This window comes from Paroedura picta, chromosome 6 (assembly GCF_049243985.1).
Source record: "Paroedura picta isolate Pp20150507F chromosome 6, Ppicta_v3.0, whole genome shotgun sequence".
NCBI lineage: Eukaryota > Metazoa > Chordata > Lepidosauria > Squamata > Gekkonidae > Paroedura > Paroedura picta.
The window spans coordinates 78,890,395-78,910,798 of NC_135374.1; the positions used below are offsets into that span (position 1 = coordinate 78,890,395).

Consider the following 20,404-nt stretch of genomic DNA (forward strand, 5'->3'; position numbering starts at 1 on the left):
CATTTTTACTAGTTTTGTAGGTATTGCAACTATCTGAAAGCCAAACTAGATGTAATAAGTGTATTCATACATATATTTATCATACCACTGTGACATAACAGTTCAGAGTGTTGGACTAGGACTAGGACCAAAGTGATTCAGGTTGAGACTCCCACTTGTCATGCGTTGTGTGGGTTGACAATAAACTTGAGGGAGAACTATATATACTTTCCTGAGCTTCTTGGAAGCAGGGTAGAATTAAAAATATACTCAAAAAGTATTTGCCTCTTTTCAAGAAGGGAGTGTATGTGTATGTGTGTTCTTTAACTGGGACATGTGCTACAGAATAATTATTTCCTGTCCATCATATCACTGTGTACCATTAGTTGAAGCATTTTTTAAATTTTTTATTTGATTTTTGATTTTTATATCCCGCCACTCATGGAACCGACTCATGGCGGGTTTTCTTCTAGTTTAACTGACTTCTGGTGTCAGAGCCAGGCTATAAAAATGCTTCAAACAATAGAATGTAGTGAAGTAACATGGGTGGAAATGCGGATTTAGTTTCTCTCACTGACACACTTGGTTTTCTATTAACCCACTGTGATGAACAGAAGAAGTTCCACCTCTCCCTAAGAGTGACTAATGACTACTGGTGGAATGTTGGGGAGAGACAGTGGAGAAACAACAATTAAGAGGGCTGTTGGAACTAGTTAGCAGCTAGAGAGTTGAGAGAGAAAAGATGCTTCAAGCTGACAGAAAAGAGTCAGTTTGTAACAAAGAATTCCCAACTGCAGGAATAGGGGAACAGTTCAAAAGCTCAATTGAAAATTAATGTTATTAAATCTTTACTTGCTTCCATGTTATGTGATGTCTTTGTTTGTTTAAATCTGTGGGCTGTGCCTCGGGACAAGAAGCACACAGATACACACACATCAGTGAAGAATGTTGGTGGTAGCCTATGAATGGAACAATATATATGTTGCCAACTCCAATATCTCAATGAAATGTTTGAGTGACACCTGTTATTAAAAGGGAGTTAATCCTGTCCGCTGATGTCTCAGTAAGCCAGAGAGAGGATCTGAGGTATGAAACGGTCATAGCTCTCTCTATATTTTAAAAGTGACAAAAAGGGTGGCAAATGTGATGTCCTAACCTACTTGTAAGCCTGAATCTGAGAGAGAAGGAGCACAACAAAATCAGAGTCCAGTGGCACCTTTAAGACCAACAAAGATTTATTTCAGGCATGAGCATTTGAGTGCAAGCACTCTTCCTCAGATAAAAGGATTAACATAGTATATAGCTGTTAACTAAAAATGACCTTTGTTTTGTTGATTTTGCTAGTTACGTGAAGAATTTGACCGTGGCGTAGATGTCATACTGGATGAAGAACACAGCATCCACGATGTGGCTGCTTTATTAAAGGAATTTCTTCGTGACATGCCTGATCCACTGCTGACCAGAGAACTTTATACGCCTTTCATCAATACTCTCTGTGAGCGGTGGCAACCTTCTTTGTTTTTACTGATTCCCCAATAAAATGTACACTCCTCAATGAGAACTCTAATCCGGTTACATTATTCTCCTCCCCAACAGCTCTGTGAGTTTATGCTGAGAGTGTCAAGGTCACTCAGCAAGCTTACATGGTAGAGTAGGGATTCAAGCTTGACTGTTCCGTATCCTAGTCCAACATCACACTGGCTCTTTAATACCTGCATGCAATGTAGGAGCTCTAGGAACAACTTACAGGATTTGTTCTTAACTTCTTCTGTTCTAAATAATGTGTGTGGGAGTCCTAGTCTTTATTAAGAACTTTGTGTTTCTGAAATGGAGATGGATGCTTAAATTTTAATATGACTTCTGCCTGAGAGTAGCATTACATATATAAGTTTGTGTGAACATATCTTTCTTTTCTGTTGCAGTATTAGAGCCACATGAACAACTGAGCACTCTGCAACTTCTTATTTATCTTCTACCTCCTTGCAACTGTGACACTTTGCATAGACTCCTCCAGTTCCTTGCCACTGTGGCTGGCCATGCAGAGGACAGAATAGATCAAGACAGCCAAGAGGTAAATTCACAACATTTCTAATCTTCAAAAAAAAAAAACCTTGATGTATTTTTCTGTAGACCAGTGGTTCTTAACTTTCCTAATGCAGCGACCCCCTTTGGTCACTGAGGCCTCCACTGTTGTGGTGTGGCAGTGGCCTCGGCAAGCCCTGGGGAAAAGGTTGATCATTTCCCCATCAGGGGTCATGACCCCCAAGTTGAGAACTGCTGCTGTAGACTGACTGCTTCTGTACTTTTGCTAATTTTGCAGTGGAACTTTGCTAATTTTGCAGCATGACTGCCGCCGTGCATAATAGGTCATGGCGAGGCTATTTACAGTATTTTAGAATAACCAATATAACAAATTGTTTACCTTTTGAGTTGTTTATCCTCAGGCATTCTCAAACAGCCTGATTATAAGCTCAAAGGCAGGCTAAAGATGTATTGCTCTGTTGGGAATGAATTTTGATTTTTTTTTTTTAAACAGGTGAGTCAAACAATTCAAAGAATGATGCACATTAATTTGGTTAATCAAAGAAATTCACAACATTCAAAGTAGACATTTCAATAACAAAGGTCCAATTCTATTATTTTTGTTTCTAGGTTCCAGGCAATAAGATGACATCACTTAACCTGGCCACTATATTTGGGCCTAATCTGTTGCACAAGCAGAAGAGTACAGACAAAGAATTCACGGTTCAAAGCAGTGCTCGTGCTGAGGAGAGCACGGCGATTATTTCTGTGGTACAAAAGATGATAGAAAACTATGAAATGCTTTTCATGGTAGGTTGAAACATGCTCTTTTTTTCGTTTTTACATTTGTACATCACTGTTAAGAAAAACCCCAAATAACGTATACCCAATGATTTAATATAAAAAAAGGTTAACTCCTTCAGTATTTAAAATACAAAGGCAATTGTTCACAATATTATGAAGTACTTGGCAACATCTACAAAGGCACAGTATAAATAAACTGTTAAAAGCTCTGAAGAATAACATGACCTTGTATATCCTATGGAATACATGCAAGGAAGTTCTACTACCTTGTCAAACATAGGTTTTAAAGATGATGCACAGCCTAGCAGATGCTGACCGAGTCAGATAAATGGCGGACACTGTCAGAATGGCTGCCGGAAGAATTGAAGTGGCTATATAGGCTCATATAGAGGATTCTCATTTGGGTTCTCATGTAATACATGGGAGTGAGCAAGTCCTACATGAGAGTGAGTCAAAGTAACAGAATGAGTTACAGTCTTTCCACACAATCAGTTGTTAAGTAAAAATTATTTATGATCACTCCAAGCCTGGCCTTCTGCTGAAATGAGAGGGCATTTCCCTACCACTGAAGCTTTAGAATTTCATAATTAGCAATTACCTTCTACTTTTCTAAAAAGGCACATTCTTTGCTATTGTTGTTTTGTGTGAAATGATTGTAAAATGATTATTTCATATTTTGGATAAGATTTTGAAGATTGGCAATTCAAATTAGATCAATTTATTTTTAACTCTAAACATCTAAGAACTGCAACACTTCTTAGGTATCACTATGTTCAAGAAGGAGAGTAGGGCATTCCCAATGTCTCTCTTTACTGTGATACAAATTAATTGAAACATTTAGTCCCTTGCTTATCCTTTTCTTAGGAAACAGGCTGGTTACCATTAGAGAGATTAATTTTAAAGTGATGGGAAGGATGTAATTTATTATACGGTATTGCTTTTTGTAAAAAACTGAAGTTGAACTTGCAGTCCATGGCCCTAGTTTGATATGGAGGAAATTAAAAAGTAATTGGTGCACATTCTGTATCATCCAAAATTTGTTTCAGTTAAAAATTATGGTTCATTGTCCAAAGGCAACTTTCTTAATTAAATAACTTTAAATAATAGTAGTCAATTCTGAACCAAAAGAAGGGTTCCAGAAGGGACCCCATATCTGTCAAAATATGAAATTTTAAGTTTCTTTCAAAAGGAGAAAATTACAATACAATACAATACAAAATCTTTAATGGCATTCACAATATAAAACAATATACAATCGTTTCTGTAATAAAAGTCTAAAAAACTGTGAAGGAAGTTACAAAAGGCAAGGGAGCGGCAAATACAAAAAGATGAAGCCAGTTATGTTTACTTCTTTACCCTATGGGATATTACTATAGATAAAAACTTGGCTACCCGTTCAGTGGTCTCTGAGCAATTATCGGTAAGCAGCAATTCAAGAGCCCTGCCATCTGAGACATTAGGAAGGGTAGAAGTGGAGAGATCAGGTCAGAACGTTTGTTGTTATACAACTCACATCGCAGAATGATATGACAAACTGAGTCTGGTTCTGTATGGCAATACCTGCAAATTCTTTCATTGTGGGGAATTCACCTATACCTGCCTTCAACCATTGCAGAAGGAAATACATTTAGTCTGGCTAACATAAACGTTCTGCGGTTTGAAGGTATTATAAGGTTGGAAAAATAGTGTGCCATAGTGTTTGGGGAAGGAGAAAATTAAAGATCAAATAAATAGATCATTAACTGAATTTGAAGAAGTAATACAAAATATAGACAAGTAGGGGAAATTAATTACTAAAATAGACAGGATATTATCAAAGCAGGAAAAAACTCCAGTGCAGACTATTAAGGAAATAGAATTGAATACTAAATTTAATGATGAGAACTAGAAAAAAATACTTCAATATTTTCCTTTTAAACCAGTTTCAAGATGTTTATAAGAACAGGCATTAACAGTATCTCAAAAGTGATACTTTGCTACAGTGAGGATAGCACACATAATGAAAATAGAGGGGCTTTCCGCACACCTTCAAAATCGCACAATGGTTGCCAATTGAAAACGCTACTGATTTGCCGTTATGCACAACGTCGTTGACAATCTGCCACACACCTGAAACCGATCCGCAAAAAGCGCTTCGTTGTAGCGCTTTCAGGGAAATCCCCAAAAGTGGATTCACCCTCCGGAAAGCGCTACACTCCTGCAACCAATCTGCAACACTAGCGGGAAAGTTCTGTGCGTTACCATTGTTGTGGTTTCTACAAAGTCCCTCCCCCTGGCTCTCTCCTCTGATCTTCCGGCGAAGTGATCGCCATTTTTTTTTCTCCGAGCGAGCGGAGATCAATGCACCGGCAAGCCTCTGTTTAGAGGCTTCCCCGGCTTCAGTCCCTCCCCAGAGCTGTTTAGTCACTAAGCACAAACAACAGAGAAGCCCGTTTGCTGATGTATTTTCCCTTTATTTTTCACACTGTTTTTGGCCAAAAATCGCGCCTGTGAGGGGGGGATTTTTTTTTTCACTCGGGGGGAGCGTGGCAATGATGAAACGGCAGCTCAAACACACCTGCCAGCTGGATGGGTCTCTCCGTTGCAACGAATCAACGCATATTCGTTGCAATGGGTGTTTTTTTTTTAAACCTTTCTTAAAGGGAAAGGGGCTGTTTGGCAGCATGCTAACGGCCGCCCATTGGCTGCTTGACAGCCAGGGGCGGGACGAGCTTGGCAATAGCGCTTCCTTTCTAGCGATTTTTGCCGAGACCGGAAGCCTGTGGGAAACGATAGAAACGCAACTGGATTCCACTACAAAGGCAGGTATGCATAACGACGAATTCCACTATTTAAAATGGTGATTTTTCGTTCAGCAAACAATTTGCTACAAGGATCCTGGTGCGGAAAGCCCAAGAGAATAAAAATTTCTGGACAGTTTGTGGTGAATTAGTGACTTTATGCATATGTGGTGGTCCTGTCCAGTTATAGTAATTTTTTTGAAATCAGTATTTACAGAGATTGTTAAAATAATTTATTTTATTTATATTTGTTTCTTTTTTTATCCCTCCACTTCTCTGGGGACTAGTGGTGACTTACAATAACACATTCCTAATTTAATAAAACCCCAATAAAATCTCTGAAACTAACCCTCCAAGAATGTTAGTCCTGAGCAGACTTAACCTAGGGGTGAGATTCAATTATGAAAGCGCCGTAGCCTGAGAAGGGGCCACATTGATCTTAACTCTAGCCTAATCCCAAGACCTGGTGAAAGAGCTCTGTTTTACAGGCCTTGTGGAACTGTGATAGCTGTGTCAGGGCCCTCAGCAATCCTTAGGAGCTCATTCTACCCATTAGCATAGGAACTGGCCATTTTATCAGGAAATGTTCCATGCAGCTGTTCTACTCTTGCTTCCAATTAGAATTTGAAATAAAACTTAAAATAGTACTCTTTCTTTGCCTCTTTTAAGAACATTTTTGCTCAAAATAGTTTGGCAGGCCAAGCCAAGCCAAGACAGAGGATGATAATGCAGTTTCAGATATTGTGTTTATCATCAGACAGTGCTATTGATGTCTGTGAGTTTGACAGCTGGTACATGCTATGGGGAAACACATATATGGTGACTCTTTCTGCTAATGCCAGTGTTTTATCAATCGGAGTCTTTCAGTGGTGAGGCTCAAAATGTCTTTCCCAAATCATTTGAGAATATTGCCATAAAGCTGCTTGTGCATATTGTTTCATTTTAAATGCATTTCTAGAAAGTGTTGTTTTCATTTTGCCTCAGCATTCTGTCTGGGAACACTACAAGACTAACAACTCTCTGTATTATAAAATCAGAGTCCAATAGCACCTTTAAGACCAACAAAGATTTATTCAAGGTGTGAGCTTTCGAGTGCAAGCACTCTTTCTCATACTATTGCTCAGAGTACTTGCACTTAAAAGCTCACACCGTGAATAAATCTTTGCTGGTCATTAAGGTGCTACAGGACTCTGATTTTATTGTGCTACTTCAGACCAACACGGCTACCAATTTGAAACTCTCTGTATTGGCACAACATATTTGTTGCTCTGTGGGTGTATGAATAATTGATTTCATTGTATCATACTCTGATATTTTCCCATTGTATATCAGCAAATTGTTTTCAAAACCTGGAGAGTTGGATGAGACTGCGACTGCTGCTTATACTTAAGAATTTGACATTTGTACTACTTTCAAATAGAGAGACTTTTGGATGAAAGCATGCAGCCACAGCATAAACTAAATGCAGTACTGCCAAGTTTTTGCTTGCTCCTCCAGCTGTGACTAGCTTCAGCACTGAAACTGGAAGAAGATCTGCAAAATAAAATCCAGTAGAACAGAATGTGATATTTGGCCTATTGTGCAGGTTTATTGTAAGGTCACCATCATTCTGTTTTTCAGAAGGAATATTACTAAGTATTGTTCACATTCCTTAAATGGATTATCACCAAAAATCTGCTAGAGATTTTAGCACATTAATAAAGAGTCAAGCCTCAATATTCTCCTTTTCAAAAAAGTTGCATGGAGAATATATGTACTCCACGGGTAGATTCTAAGGATCAAACCACAGCATCACAGCATCTCCTGTGACTTTTTGATGGTATGTTTTTATAAAATACAACCATTGAGACTTACTATGAAAGAAAGACTATAGAGACAGGTTAGCTTCAGTTCCTTCCTCTTGTTTTTTTTCCCCTGCTTAAAAAATTTGCTCAAATGTTCTGAATTTTGTAAAAACAAAACAAATACAGTTTGCCTTAAGTTTGCAGTGTCTGGAGTTATTTTAGATAGCTTTCTTTAGATGTTCAGGTGGAAGAATCTCAGAAGAAATAACATTTACCTTTAAAAGGTAAAGGTATCCCCTGTGCAAGCACCGAGTCATGTCTGACCTTTGGGGTGACGCCCTCTAGCGTTTTCATGGCAGACCCAATACGGGGTGGTTTGCCAGTGCATCTCCCTAAAATGATCCTGACTTCATTGGCTAAAGCCCCTTGCTCTTCCAGAGATTAGGAAAGCAGAAGAGAACAATTTCTGGGTGCACCATCATAATGAATAATCACTAATCTGGCACATGGCAAAAAAAGGGAAGAAAAGTATTTTGTTTTGATGAATTTAGGACAAGTTTATTCAGCACCAAATTAATCTAAAACAAAGTTGTGATCATTAGAAGAAATATTCTTTTCCCTGTTAGAGAAATTCAGTGGAGAAGAAAATGATTCTTGTGTTCTTACAGACTCTTTGACCACAAGTTCAAGTTTCTACATGCCTGTGGCTGACAACAGAAACAAATTAGTTCTATACATTGCTAACAGAACAAATTGTGAGAATGGCCATGGGCAATACAATAACTTGGGGTGACTTTAATCTCAAAATGTAGGGGTGGATTCTACTCATATCCTACTACTCCACCAAGTGATGTGTGTTGGTTTATTATTTATTAAAATGTTGAAAATAGATAACCCTATTTATATTGTGTTGGAGGAAAGCTACTTGAAATGTGGTTTTATTTAATTAATTTATACCCTGTACCCTTTCCCCACTGGGTATTCTGGGCATCTTACAACATTTAAAAATACAATAAATACAAATAACTAAGCAATAAAACCAATTAAAATATCAAGACATCAGCTGCCACCATCACAGTACAGTTCATGGGCAGTTGGGGCTTCTCCCCACTGGCATCCTTTTTTGGTGCTATGGTCACTTGTTCCTCTCTCCCTCTCCTTTTTTGAAGGGGCAAAAGCTCTTGCCAAAACGGTCTGTGAGAGGCTTAGTTGTTTGTTAGTTTAAAAAAACAAACAAACAATGCCCCGCAGCATGTCTAGCGTCCCTTTTCCCTCAAAAAGTAAAACAAAATAAAATTGCTGGGCTTCCCTGACATCGCAAGGCAGTTGGGCCAGGAAAACGGCTCCTCCCACTAAGTGATGCGTCTCTGGGCACCCTGAAGGGGGAAAAGAGGCCAAGCAATGTCAGGCTATCCGTTGAACTGACGCCCAGTTCGGCCACACCCCCTGTTGCCATGCCAACACACACACTGCTCAGAGGATGCCAGGGCTGGTAGATCTCTCCAACCAGCCAGGTCCCTGTCGGCATTCCAAGTCTTGGGGGCTTTTGAGTGCACTCCATACTGTAGCAAAAAAATTAAGCATTATTAACCTAAAGATATTTTCGATTTAATATCATTACAGATATAACTCAATCTATTATTTGGAATGCATGAGGGAAATGCTAATGAGGATTTGGCCTCACAAAACTTTCTAAGTTCCAAGTGGCCTGCAAAAATGGCGCTCTTGCACCAGGCATCTGCTTGAGGCCAGAGACCTGAATTACCATCTGAATGGGCCCCCAGCCGGGTCCCTACTCCCGCAGCCATCCTGCTCCTGTCTAATATTGGCAAACCATCAACAACCACAGGCATGGGAGGGAGTTATTGGAGCACTTTGCTTTAGAAAGTTTTTAGATTGGTAATATTTAGATCGAACTATGTTGTACAGGTTTTTAATTTCTAATAATTGTAAACCTCTCCAAGACTATTTTTAGAGGGACATCCTCTATAAATCTTATAAATAAATAATAATCAATTTTGTATATGAATTTATCACATGGTTTGCATTTATCAGAAACTATAGACATCTAGAAGTGTGCGGAAAGATCTGGATTACTAAGAAAAAAGTTTATAGTTAATAGGCATATTATAGCAGTATTATAAATGATGGAGTAACACAGGGGTTCACGTGGCCTATTTTTTACATGATCTTTTCTGAAGTTCCATGCACTGTTTTATGGATGAATACAATTATTTTAGAACAAATGGTGCATCTAACAAATGTAAAGTGGTCTGAAATAACCTCAGGTACTTCAGCAATATTTTATAGAAAAGTAAAATACAGTTTACAGCCCATTATTTCAACTACAGTGCTTTGAGTGTTTATGAGAAAGAGGTGGATAAAAGTATTTTTGAGTGTAAGGACAGGGATGACAATTCAAAAATTACACTGTGCGTATCATGTATCCCTTTCATTATTAATTCTGTATGAACTGTTACATATATACATTAACCTGGTGTTTTAAGAAGAAATGATGGCTGTGCAGTGCAGTGCATGCATCTGTTTACCTTTACATTTCTGATGGTTTGTTCACTTTTAGGTCCCTGCTGACCTTCAAAATGAAGTTCTGATAAGCCTGCTTGAGACTGACCCAGATGTTGTTGACTATTTGCTGAGAAGAAAAGCTTCCCAGTCATCGTGAGTTGTGTTTATTAGATTTACTGAAAGGCCTGTTAAAATTGATTTAAAGAAACAGGAATGTGCCTTCTGCTTAGCAGCTATGATGTCAAATAATTTTGATTTTTAGAGGTTGCAGACCTAGGTACTTTTTAATCATGGCCATGTCCCATGTCTGTAGGTTTTCAAAGCACAGATTTTATGTTTTTCAGAGTGCGTGCTAATCAAAAATAGGAAAAGATGATATAGCCTGGCTAATTCCATGTATATGAATATTAAATAAGTGTGTAGTTTTCTGAGTTACTTTGCCTTGATCCAGCGGCTTTCTGGAAGTATAGAAATTTAGTAACTGCAGAAGTAGTGTTGCAGTTAATTATATTTGCATAGGGCTGAGACTGCAGGTAAAGTTGCAAATCAGTCTTTGGATCAAGTTTGCTTTTTGCAATACAGGCTAAAATTTTAAACCATATTGGATCAGAGGTTGGTTAACATTATCTTTTCCTGACACATTGGAGAGCCACTGGTAGCTTTACATATGTTCTGCATGTACTTATATAATTTTAAATGTCTCCTGGTCCAAATTCAGCTTTGGATTATGCTACATATGCAATGAAATGCCTTGGTACTTTGATAACTTGCAGCTTTCTTCCATTGATAGTTTCCTTGTAATTCTATTGAAAAGTTATTCCAGCATATTTTGAGCTTTCATTAAATGTGCTTATTTTTTTCAGCTTCAAGGTGGCAGGTCATGTTTTCCATAAATCTGGGTGGAAATAGGTGGCAGAAGTGATGCCCTATTTTAATGATGGTAGATGTAACTGTCACTAAGAATGTAGGAAAAGGCAGGCCTTTTGTCCTTGTTATACTACTAATACATTCCCTATCACCTAGCTTCTGATGAAACTTCCTTGAGTCACTTTGGTATGTTTGATGTCAGTATGTTTTCAGCTGCAACCATGAAGTCATGGGAAAGAGTTTGGCTAGAAGATTAGAGGGATGGTTGTTCAGCATGAAAAGAATGTGATGATCATAAGACATTACCTGTTACTATCCCATTTTGGAGGAATGGCTACAGATTAACCGGGTTATTTTTTCCCGATGAGAAGCTGAAAGCAGAAAATACTTATGAGATACGCGTGTAGTTAACAACAAATGAACCACTCAAACCTATAATGACTCATCTCCTAGAACAATGCCAACGATACTTGATAATGGATTTTAAATCTAATCCAATGGCATGGAAAATTGTGCATCTTTGCAGTGGGATGTGAGCACGTGGACTGCAGAGGATGTAATTGGCTCCATAGCAAAATGTGTGAGAACCGCTTTGACACTTCTTTCTCTTACTGGCTGTCCTGAGACTGCTACTGCCAGTTAACACACAGCGACTCCTCTTGATGCCTTTTCAAATGCTTTCTTGCCTCTGTGCTTAGCTAGTAGCCTAGACACTTTCCTGTTTCTTATCATCACTGGAAATAAAAGGACTTCCCTTGATATACGTTGCGTCCTGACAGAACAATAGTAAAACACAATTTGGCACAAGAACATCACTAACACTCCAGGAATAAACCTCATATTTCTGGAGTTACGTTTTATCCTTCTCATAATATTCTTGGACTTGCAGTCATGACATTTTGGATCTCCTAACATAAAATTAAGCTGCCACTTAAAATCTGGAATTGTGACTGGTACCATATTATTAAATCCTAAATAAATCAGGCAATGGTCATTTAAGTTCTTCTTAGGGCTTCTTTTTTGACAAGAGATAAAAAGTCACTAAGCTAATTCACGGTAAGCTTCTTTACAGAATTTTCAAGCTTGTTCATGCAGTGTTTTGTGAGTGTCTTTTCTCTATCCTGAGCATTTCTTGTGTTACTCACTTTATTGCACAATTCCTACATATTTACCAAATTTTACATATTAGCTTACCAGCAGCACCCAGAACATGAAATTGTTAACCAATTAACAAAATCCCCATATAAGGGGGAAGGGGAAGGAGTGTGGCACAAGAAATTAGTTCTGCTTCAATTATAATTTTTCCATGTGTTCAAAATGTGTATTGCATCATCTGTTGATTTCTTTTAATTGTCTTAGATAGAGTGTGATATATTGTGATGGTGGATTTAGTTTGAGGGGTGAGAAAACTATTTCATCAAAGTTTGTTATGAAATCATTTCCATTCCAGTAGCCATGAGTTTGCTAGATGTTGCTGAACTGTGCTGCAGCTTGTCTAGACTGAACTTAGTATCTTTCTGTCTGTCAATTTTATCAGAAACCCTGAAATGCTCCAATCAGAGGGCCCATTCTCCATGGGAGGCAGACATTCTTCCACAGATTCAAATAGAGCCTCGAGTGGTGATGTCTCCCCTTATGACAATAATTCCCCAGTGCTTTCTGAACGCTCTCTTTTGGGAATGCAAGAAGATACAGCTCTTGGTGCTGAGCGGTTATTCAAAGTACCTGAACAGTCCATGTTGGTCAGCAGTTTGCAGTCAAATTCAAGAGAAAATTCACCAGGATCATGGCTTGGGAAAGGTATGACCAGCCAATAAATTAGATGAAGTCTCATTGTTTTTCATGTCATTGTGTATACTACTGAGCAGGTATTTCCCCATGGCATCTGTTTCTATCCTACTACTATCCATGGATCCATTTGTAAGTTTCAAATACTGATGGTAGAAGAAAAGCTTATTTTGGCAGGTCATTATTGAGAACTAATTTTACATTAACTAATTTGACTAATTTCCTATAAGGACTGAGTTCAAAATGCAGATTTACACCAGACTAAGGCTTTGATTCCTGTGGGACAAAGAAATTAATTATAATCTGCTTAAATCTTGGTTTATTAGAAGTAAGCAGATTCCTGTTAAGAGTCCGTATTCATTTGCAACAGGAAACAGAAGTTTCAGGCCAGGCAATCATTGGCATGAGAAGTAAGCTGCATTGTGGACAATCCTGACAATGCAATGTCTGGATACAGTTAATGGGGTCAATTATTATTTAATTTACCAAACAGTTTATACCCCTCCTTTTAAAAACATTATTGATACGTGCGTGTTTTTTAGTATTGTAATGTTGTAGAACTCTTGATAGAAACATGTCAGATTCAGATTCAGAGTACCTTTATTGGCATAAAATTGCAAAGCATAAAACAAAAATTTCAAACAGTTCCAGATGTAAAATCTAGCGTAAAAGATTTTCATTTAAAATTGCCAGTAAAAACGTTGCTACTTATATAATAGTTGCTGAGTTCCTCACATTTAGTATCATTTTAATCCAGTGTATCTCATTAACACAGCTGAATTTCAATTTCTTCAAATAATTAGCTAACGGGCGACGATATACTTCAAGCTTAGGACACACCAGAAGTAAATGGTACAACGTGTCAGGGACACTACATCCATGCAAACAGTGTCACTCCTGAGGAGGGATATTCAAAAATCTATCTCAGGTGACATTTGAGGGAAAGATGTTTAAGTGAGCTACTAGAAATGCTCTTCTTAACTGGTGTGTCTCCCAAATTTGGAGATACATGGGCATGGATTTGTATGTTAAGGGAATATCCTAGAAGTGGGGAGAACATACACTGTTGTTAGAGGAGCCCAGAATATGGGTATCCTGATCTTCTAGTCTCTGTGATATTAGTTTTAGTATCGTCCTTTCGTCTTGCATGCTAAGGGTTGAGATGTCCAGACCCATAATTTGAAGTTTCTTTGACATTTTGCCCAGCCAGCTGAAAGAATAAGGATCACTCAAAAGGTTAATTAACAAACTACCCGTTTGAGCATGAAAATGAATTTTTAACCAGTATTTAAAGGACTGAAACCAAGCCTGGGCTTCTAGAGTCTTCTAGAGCAGTGATCCCCAACGCGCGGGCCGCAGCCCGGTGCCGGGCCGCGAAGGCCTTGGCACCGGGCCGCGGCTCCTTCCCTCCCCCCTGAAGCGAGAAGCTCGCCAGGCTGCAAGCAAATCGGCTGTCAAAGCGGCTGTTTAGCTCGCGGCCCGGCAAGCTTCTTGTTTCGGGAGGGGGGGAAGAGAAGCTTGCCGAGCCGCAAGCTAATCGGCTGCTTTGGCGACCGATTTGCTGGCGGCCTGGAGGGGCCGGGAGGGGGAGCCGCGGCCGCCGGCATGGCAACGGCGCAAACGCACGAGCGCGGACTGCCGCGCATGCGCGCTTGCGCCCCTGCTGCTCGCCCCACTCCAGAGCAGCGGTCTGCGGCAGCCGAAAGGTTGCAGACCGCTGTTCTAGAGGCCAAGTTCTGCGACAAGTGTATGATTTGCCACACAGTTTGTGACTCCTAGTTCCTTCTGAAAAAGAAAGATTGGATGTTCTCTAATTTATTGACAGAAACATGTCCTTTGCTGTTGAGGAATGTTTGGGCCAAGATCTCAAGGACTTTGAGTCAGAGGTGTTATATTTTTTTGAGGATTAGCTATTCAAACAGCTGAAATGCCTCCTCCAACTCGCCTACGCTAGTACATCATCCTTGCTTATGACGAAGATGTTCTTCAGATTTTGTCCGTTGTTTCATCTAAAGGATTCTTATCATTTACATTCATAGTCCCTCTCTTTCTGTTAGATGATTCCGAGGACTATTTCAACATCTGGGGAACTTGGCATACAACATTGAAAAGTGGTTCCAAAGATCAAGGGATAACAGGTATGAATTTTAGTTGTTTGAGTTTGCCTGCATTTGGTGAATGATTTGATTGTACCCATAAAAAGTACTATATTGTAAAGATGATGTTAGGTACCAGATTCAGTGGAAGTGTGCCATATTCACACTGAACTGCATTCACAGATTGATTTGCAGTAAGATTTGCTCTCATGACATTCACAGTAACATGTGTGTCTTTAACAGGTAAACTTGTATTCTTCCTCCTAATGGGCTTTATTCAGGAATTTGGGGTGTTCATGCTACAATGTAGTCCAGGAACTGTTCCTTTCAGGGGTTCATAAAACCATCAGGATGCCCATGGAAGCTCACAAGCAAGGCATCTAACAACATGGGACAAACTTCTGAGTAGATCTGCTCTAACTGGTAGATCTGCTCTAACTGGTAGAACACCAGCATGGTGTTGTGGTTAAAATCAACTGACTGATCTGGACAACCAGGTTTGAGTCCTTATTCCTCCACATGAAGCCCGCTGGGTAATGTTGGGCCAGTCAAAATTCACTCAGAATTCTCTCGGCCCCACCTCACAAGGCAGTTTTTGTGGGTAGAGGAAGGGAACATGATTGTAAGTCACTCGAGAACCTTTAAGGTAGAGAAAAACTAGGTATAAAAGCTAACTCCTCCTCTTCTTCTTCTAGTATTGCTCCACATGTCAGTTCTTAGAAAAAATACCTTATAATAATGTGTTCTGGCAGAAAAATGTGGCTTATTGATAATCTTTTATGTGGGCCTTCAGGATCTTATGGCGACATATATGAGAGCAGCTCACTACGTCCCGGGCAGTGCTCTCTTTCTCAAGGAAACTTATCACTGCTTTCACCTCAGTGGTCAGAGAGCACTGCAGATTTGGACAGTACAAAGCAAATCATCCGCAGGAGTCATACAACCACTGCCCTTCCTGAATGTCGTCCTCATCCACCTCTTTCACGGGTTTGCAGCACCCCACAAATAGAAGGTAGCCGAAGGAGTTCCAGCCAGGCCAACTCAGAGCAGCATTGTTCGGCTAGTAGCACAGAGCACTTTGTGGACTGTGATTCAGATGCAGCTTATTTGCACCACACAGCAAAACCATGGTACCAAAGGCAAGTAGAAACAATTCGGAAAGATCGGCCTCCACCACCTCCTTATTCTGAAACAGCAAAGCAAAGCTGCACCTCATCCCTCTGGCCAGCGGCCTCTTCAGCAGACAAGATTTCATCTTGGGGGCTTCAGAGACCAGAAACCCATCCAGGGACTGTGGGGGGAGGAAAAGCAATTACTCAAGTGCCAGAACAACCTGCCCTGTGTGAGGAGCAACATGACAGCACGGGAACCAGCTGTTCCAGTCCAGAAAACAAGCGGAACAGTAAAAATTTGGCGGAGCCAGACTGGCATGACTGGCAGAGAGATCGATGGCAAATTTGGGAGATTTTATCACCTGATAATCCAGATGCTCTCCCTGAAACATTAGTATGAGTTGAGATGTCAGCAGAGTCCCTGCTTTTCCTAGTTTGGGAAGGGATGGTAACGAGGATTTGATTCCAATCTTGTTTTATATCAAGCAAATGTCATTTTTTTTTTAAAAACTATGTTCACTTTATATAAATTTAATAGCACTGTAAAGCAGTTGTCTTACAAATACATTTTGTTCCTGGTTTTGTAATAATCATATCATATGAGGAAAAATAACATGACAATTCCAGTCTTAGTCACTCTTAAAATAAGCTTTGTGTACAATAAAACTACAGCTTCTATGTTGGTAAGATGTATTTATGTATCTACAGTTCAGGTGATTATATTCTGCAAAGATTTTGTATGATAATATTGTATTCATGTGCAGAAGGCAAATAACCTTGGCTGCTTTTTTTTTTTTTAAAGAAAGATATTTTAATCACTGCACTTAGTTATGTTACCACAATATGCATTGAGGCCCCTCTAGAAAGTGCACAAGCTGGCTTCTGTGCTTTTAACTAACCTGATTTGTGAGAAACATATATTTTCACTGCCTGCAAGAGACACTAATGTGGAGTGAAGCCATGAAAAGCCATATATTTTATATAGTGAGCAAGTTAAAGGAGAAGAGTATCTATGGAGTTATTTTGCTTTTACGCAAAATTTAAAATTTGTTGCAATATGACAAAATACGTGTGTGTGCGTATATATATTTAGAGTCTATTAGAAAGCATTCACATATAACCATTCAGGAGAAAGGCCGTGCCTAGACCAAATAAAATGGAACCAAAAATTCTCTCCCATTCCATATCCACTGAAATTTTATATACATAATACAGTACATAATATATATTTATAAATACAGTTTTTAAAAACAAACTGGAATCGAAATTAAAACCAAAAGTTAAGTAAGATTCATAACATACTGTAAGACTTTTTCCTTTTATTAAACCAACAGTGATTTCAATACTAAGGAAAGTCTTTAATATCTATGTTGAATAAGTATTTACAGGCTCCTTTGTATTGATTCCAGAGTTAATATGACCATTGTATGAAAAGAGTGCCAAAATTTTCCCATCAGTTACTGCTATGTCTTACTTGTTATATGTTGCTGTTAATACAAATTGTAATTCAGCCGCAGAAATTTGTAGGGCCAGCAGGTGGCAGTGTGTTGTTATTTTTAAGGTGTGTCCCCCCCCTCCATTTGACAAGGGAAAAATATACATATGACATGTTTATATATTCACTATTAAATTTTAATGAAGTTAAGGACTTCATGTAATGTTTTTAAGTTCTGTCGTGCCTTAATATTGCAGTTGTGATGTCAACATTTAAAACTTGCTACAAATCTTTGAATTAATGACTATGTTTTTCACTCTCCCAGCAGGTGAAAACAATCCCTGTTAGCACAAGTTTTATGTAGCTATATGCTTATTAAGAGCATAGAGTCTTTCAAAGGAGATTTTCCCAAATTCCTCAGGAGCAGGAGGAACATGGCAACATTGTACTTTCTTCTTTTTACACAGCATTCCTGCAGTTCCCAGAGCCTCTTGTGGCGCAGAGTGGTAAGGCAGCCGTCTGAAAGCTTTGCCCATGAGGCTGGGAGTTCAATCCCAGCAGCCGGCTCAAGGTTGACTCAGCCTTCCATCCTTCCGAGGTCGGTAAAATGAGTACCCAGCTTGCTGGGGGGTAAACGGTAATGACTGGGGAAGGCACTGGCAAACCACCCCATATTGAGTCTGCCATGAAAACGCAAGAGGGCGTCACCCCAAGGGTCAGACATGACTCGGTGCTTGCACAGGGGATACCTTTACCTTTACCTTTACCTGCAGTTCCCATGAAGATTAAGGATGCCATATCTTCTCTTGTCAGGTTTTTAAAGCATAACATTTCTTTAGTCCATATCTGAAAATATTCATGTTCTGATTGTGCTTCATTTGTTTAATTTTTATACAGTTGTGTAAATATTTTATTCCTTATTTAAGACACATAGTTAGAAGTTGGAGGATAAGTTGAAGGACTGCAATCTGGAATTTCCGATAGTTAGGTGGATAGGGAATTGGTTAGAGAACCGCACTCAAAGAGTTGTTGTCAATGGTGTTTCATCAGACTGGAGGGAGGTGAGTAGCGGGGTACCTCAGGGCTCGGTGCTCGGCCCGGTACTTTTTAACATACTTATTAATGATCTAGATGAGGGGGTGGAGGGACTACTCATCAAGTTTGCAGATGACACCAAATTGGGAGGACTGGCAAATACTCCGGAAGATAGAGACAGAGTTCAACGAGATCTGAACACAATGGAAAAATGGGCAAATGAGAACAAGATGCAATTTAATAAAGATAAGTGTAAAGTTCTGCATCTGGGTCAGAAAAATGAAAAGCATACCTTCTGGATGGGGGATACGCTTCTAGGTAACACTGTGTGTGAACACGACCTTGGGGTACTTGTGGATTGTAAACTAAACATGAGCAGGCAGTGTGATGCAGCGGTAAAAAAGGCAAATGCCATTTTGGGCTGTATCAACAGAGGCATCACATCAAAATCACAAGATGTCATAGTCCCATTGTATACGGCACTGGTCAGACCACACCTGGAGTACTGTGTGCAGTTCTGGAGGCCTCACTTCAAGAAGGACGTAGATAAAATTGAAAGGGTACAGAGGAGAGCGACGAAGATGATCTGGGGCCAAGGGACCAAGCCCTATGAAGATAGGTTGAGGGACTTGGGACTGTTCAGCCTGGAGAAAAGGAGGTTGAGAGGGGACATGATAGCCTTCTTTAAGTATTTGAAAGGTTGTCACTTGGAGGAGGGCAGGATGCTGTTTCTGCTGGCTGCAGAGGAGAGGACACGCAGTAATGGGTTTAAACTTCAAGTACAACGATATAGACTAGATATCAGGAAAAAGTTTTTCACAGTCAGAGTAGTTCAGCAGTGGAATAGGCTGCCTAAGGAGGTGGTGAGCTCCCCCTCACTGGAAGTCTTCAAGCAAAGGTTGGATACACACTTTTCTTGGATGCTTTAGGATGCTTAGGGCTAATCCTGCGTTGAGCAGGGGGTTGGACTAGATGGCCTGTATGGCCCCTTCCAACTCTATGATTCTATGATTCTAAGTCTTCTCTCAGAGTACAAGTTAATAAAGTCCATGAACATCTAGAGATAAATGCAGCTGCTTTCCAAGTATGAAGCAGACAGCCATAGTTAAAATGCTCTATTCTAGGCCTTTGATTTTACTTTCTATGTTCTTCCACCTAAGGGGCTTCTGATTATTCATGTTAGAGGGTATGACACAAAGTGGTGCCTTCATACTTACTAAACACATGAGAAACCTTGTTTTAGTATTGAAAATATTGGTTCTGGCTACTATAAGTTTAAAGTGATGTTTTAGATTTCATTTGGGAAGGTGAGAATAGTCCCTACACTGAAATAAGACAACTGATATTGTCAAGTACTGAAAGCACTTTGTCATGCATTTATGTCATCTGCCAAGCTGGATTCATGAAGCAAAGATAGTATGTGCAGAGGGAAAGCACCTCAGAATGGCATAGATTTCTGAAAGGAATCGAGGCCTAGACAATTTTACTTCGTTGAGCATTTACCAAACGTTTTGAGTCGACTGGCATTCTGGATAGGAAGCCAGACCAAAGTATTGCCATTCAATTTTCTTTGAATGTGCAAAATGCCAAATACAGGTCTTACAAGATTTTGTATCATTTCAGTATTTTCCCTTCCTTTAAGCCAGAGGCCATCTTCACAGGTAGAACAAATCAGACACCCTCAAGGTCAGAGAAGCACTTTCAGAGTTCAGCCTGGAGTGAGTCAAATGCTTCAGCAAAAATCAATGCTAAAGTTAGTCAGTGTTGCTTTTAAAAAAATCTGCCTGCTATGCCTGTCACTAGTTGATGCCAGCTTTGATTCACAAAGCAGAAAACAGCTGTGTGGACTCATCTAACTGAAAAAAGGAACTGTTTCTCAGTGAAGATTTGTTTTAAATATAGATAACACATGTGTTTGTTTATGGAGCCAGTTGCAAGGTAGTAGATAAGAGGGTCAGACAAGTATCTGGGAGACCGAGTTTCAAATTCCCTCTTTTGCCATGGAAGCTCATTGGGTGATATTTGGCCATTCAATGCTCTTAGCCTAGCCTACCTCACAGGGTTGTTGTGAGGATAAAGTGTAGGAAAGGTAAGTTCTGATGGTTGCGTTGGGTCAACGTTGGTGAGTAATGCGGGATACAAATGAAATGAAATAATAAATGGTTTATAATATGGT

At 39.5% G+C, this 20,404-nt stretch overlaps 1 protein-coding gene across 5 annotated transcripts in view; it reads left to right on the top strand.

Moving 5' to 3' along the window:
• Positions 1-17,420, top strand: part of ARHGAP6 (Rho GTPase activating protein 6) — a 251,129-nt gene extending 233,709 nt beyond the window's left edge. For all 5 annotated transcript variants that reach the window (XM_077343246.1, XM_077343248.1, XM_077343249.1 and 2 more), the window contains exons 7-13: positions 1,324-1,474; positions 1,902-2,050; positions 2,632-2,811; positions 9,951-10,048; positions 12,300-12,562; positions 14,608-14,688; positions 15,440-17,420. In XM_077343246.1, coding sequence (XP_077199361.1) covers positions 1,324-1,474; positions 1,902-2,050; positions 2,632-2,811; positions 9,951-10,048; positions 12,300-12,562; positions 14,608-14,688; positions 15,440-16,158 — 1,641 coding nt within the window. In that variant the 3' untranslated portion in view covers positions 16,159-17,420. The remainder of the gene's footprint in view (positions 1-1,323; positions 1,475-1,901; positions 2,051-2,631; positions 2,812-9,950; positions 10,049-12,299; positions 12,563-14,607; positions 14,689-15,439) is intronic.
• The last annotated feature ends 2,984 nt before the right edge of the window (positions 17,421-20,404 follow it).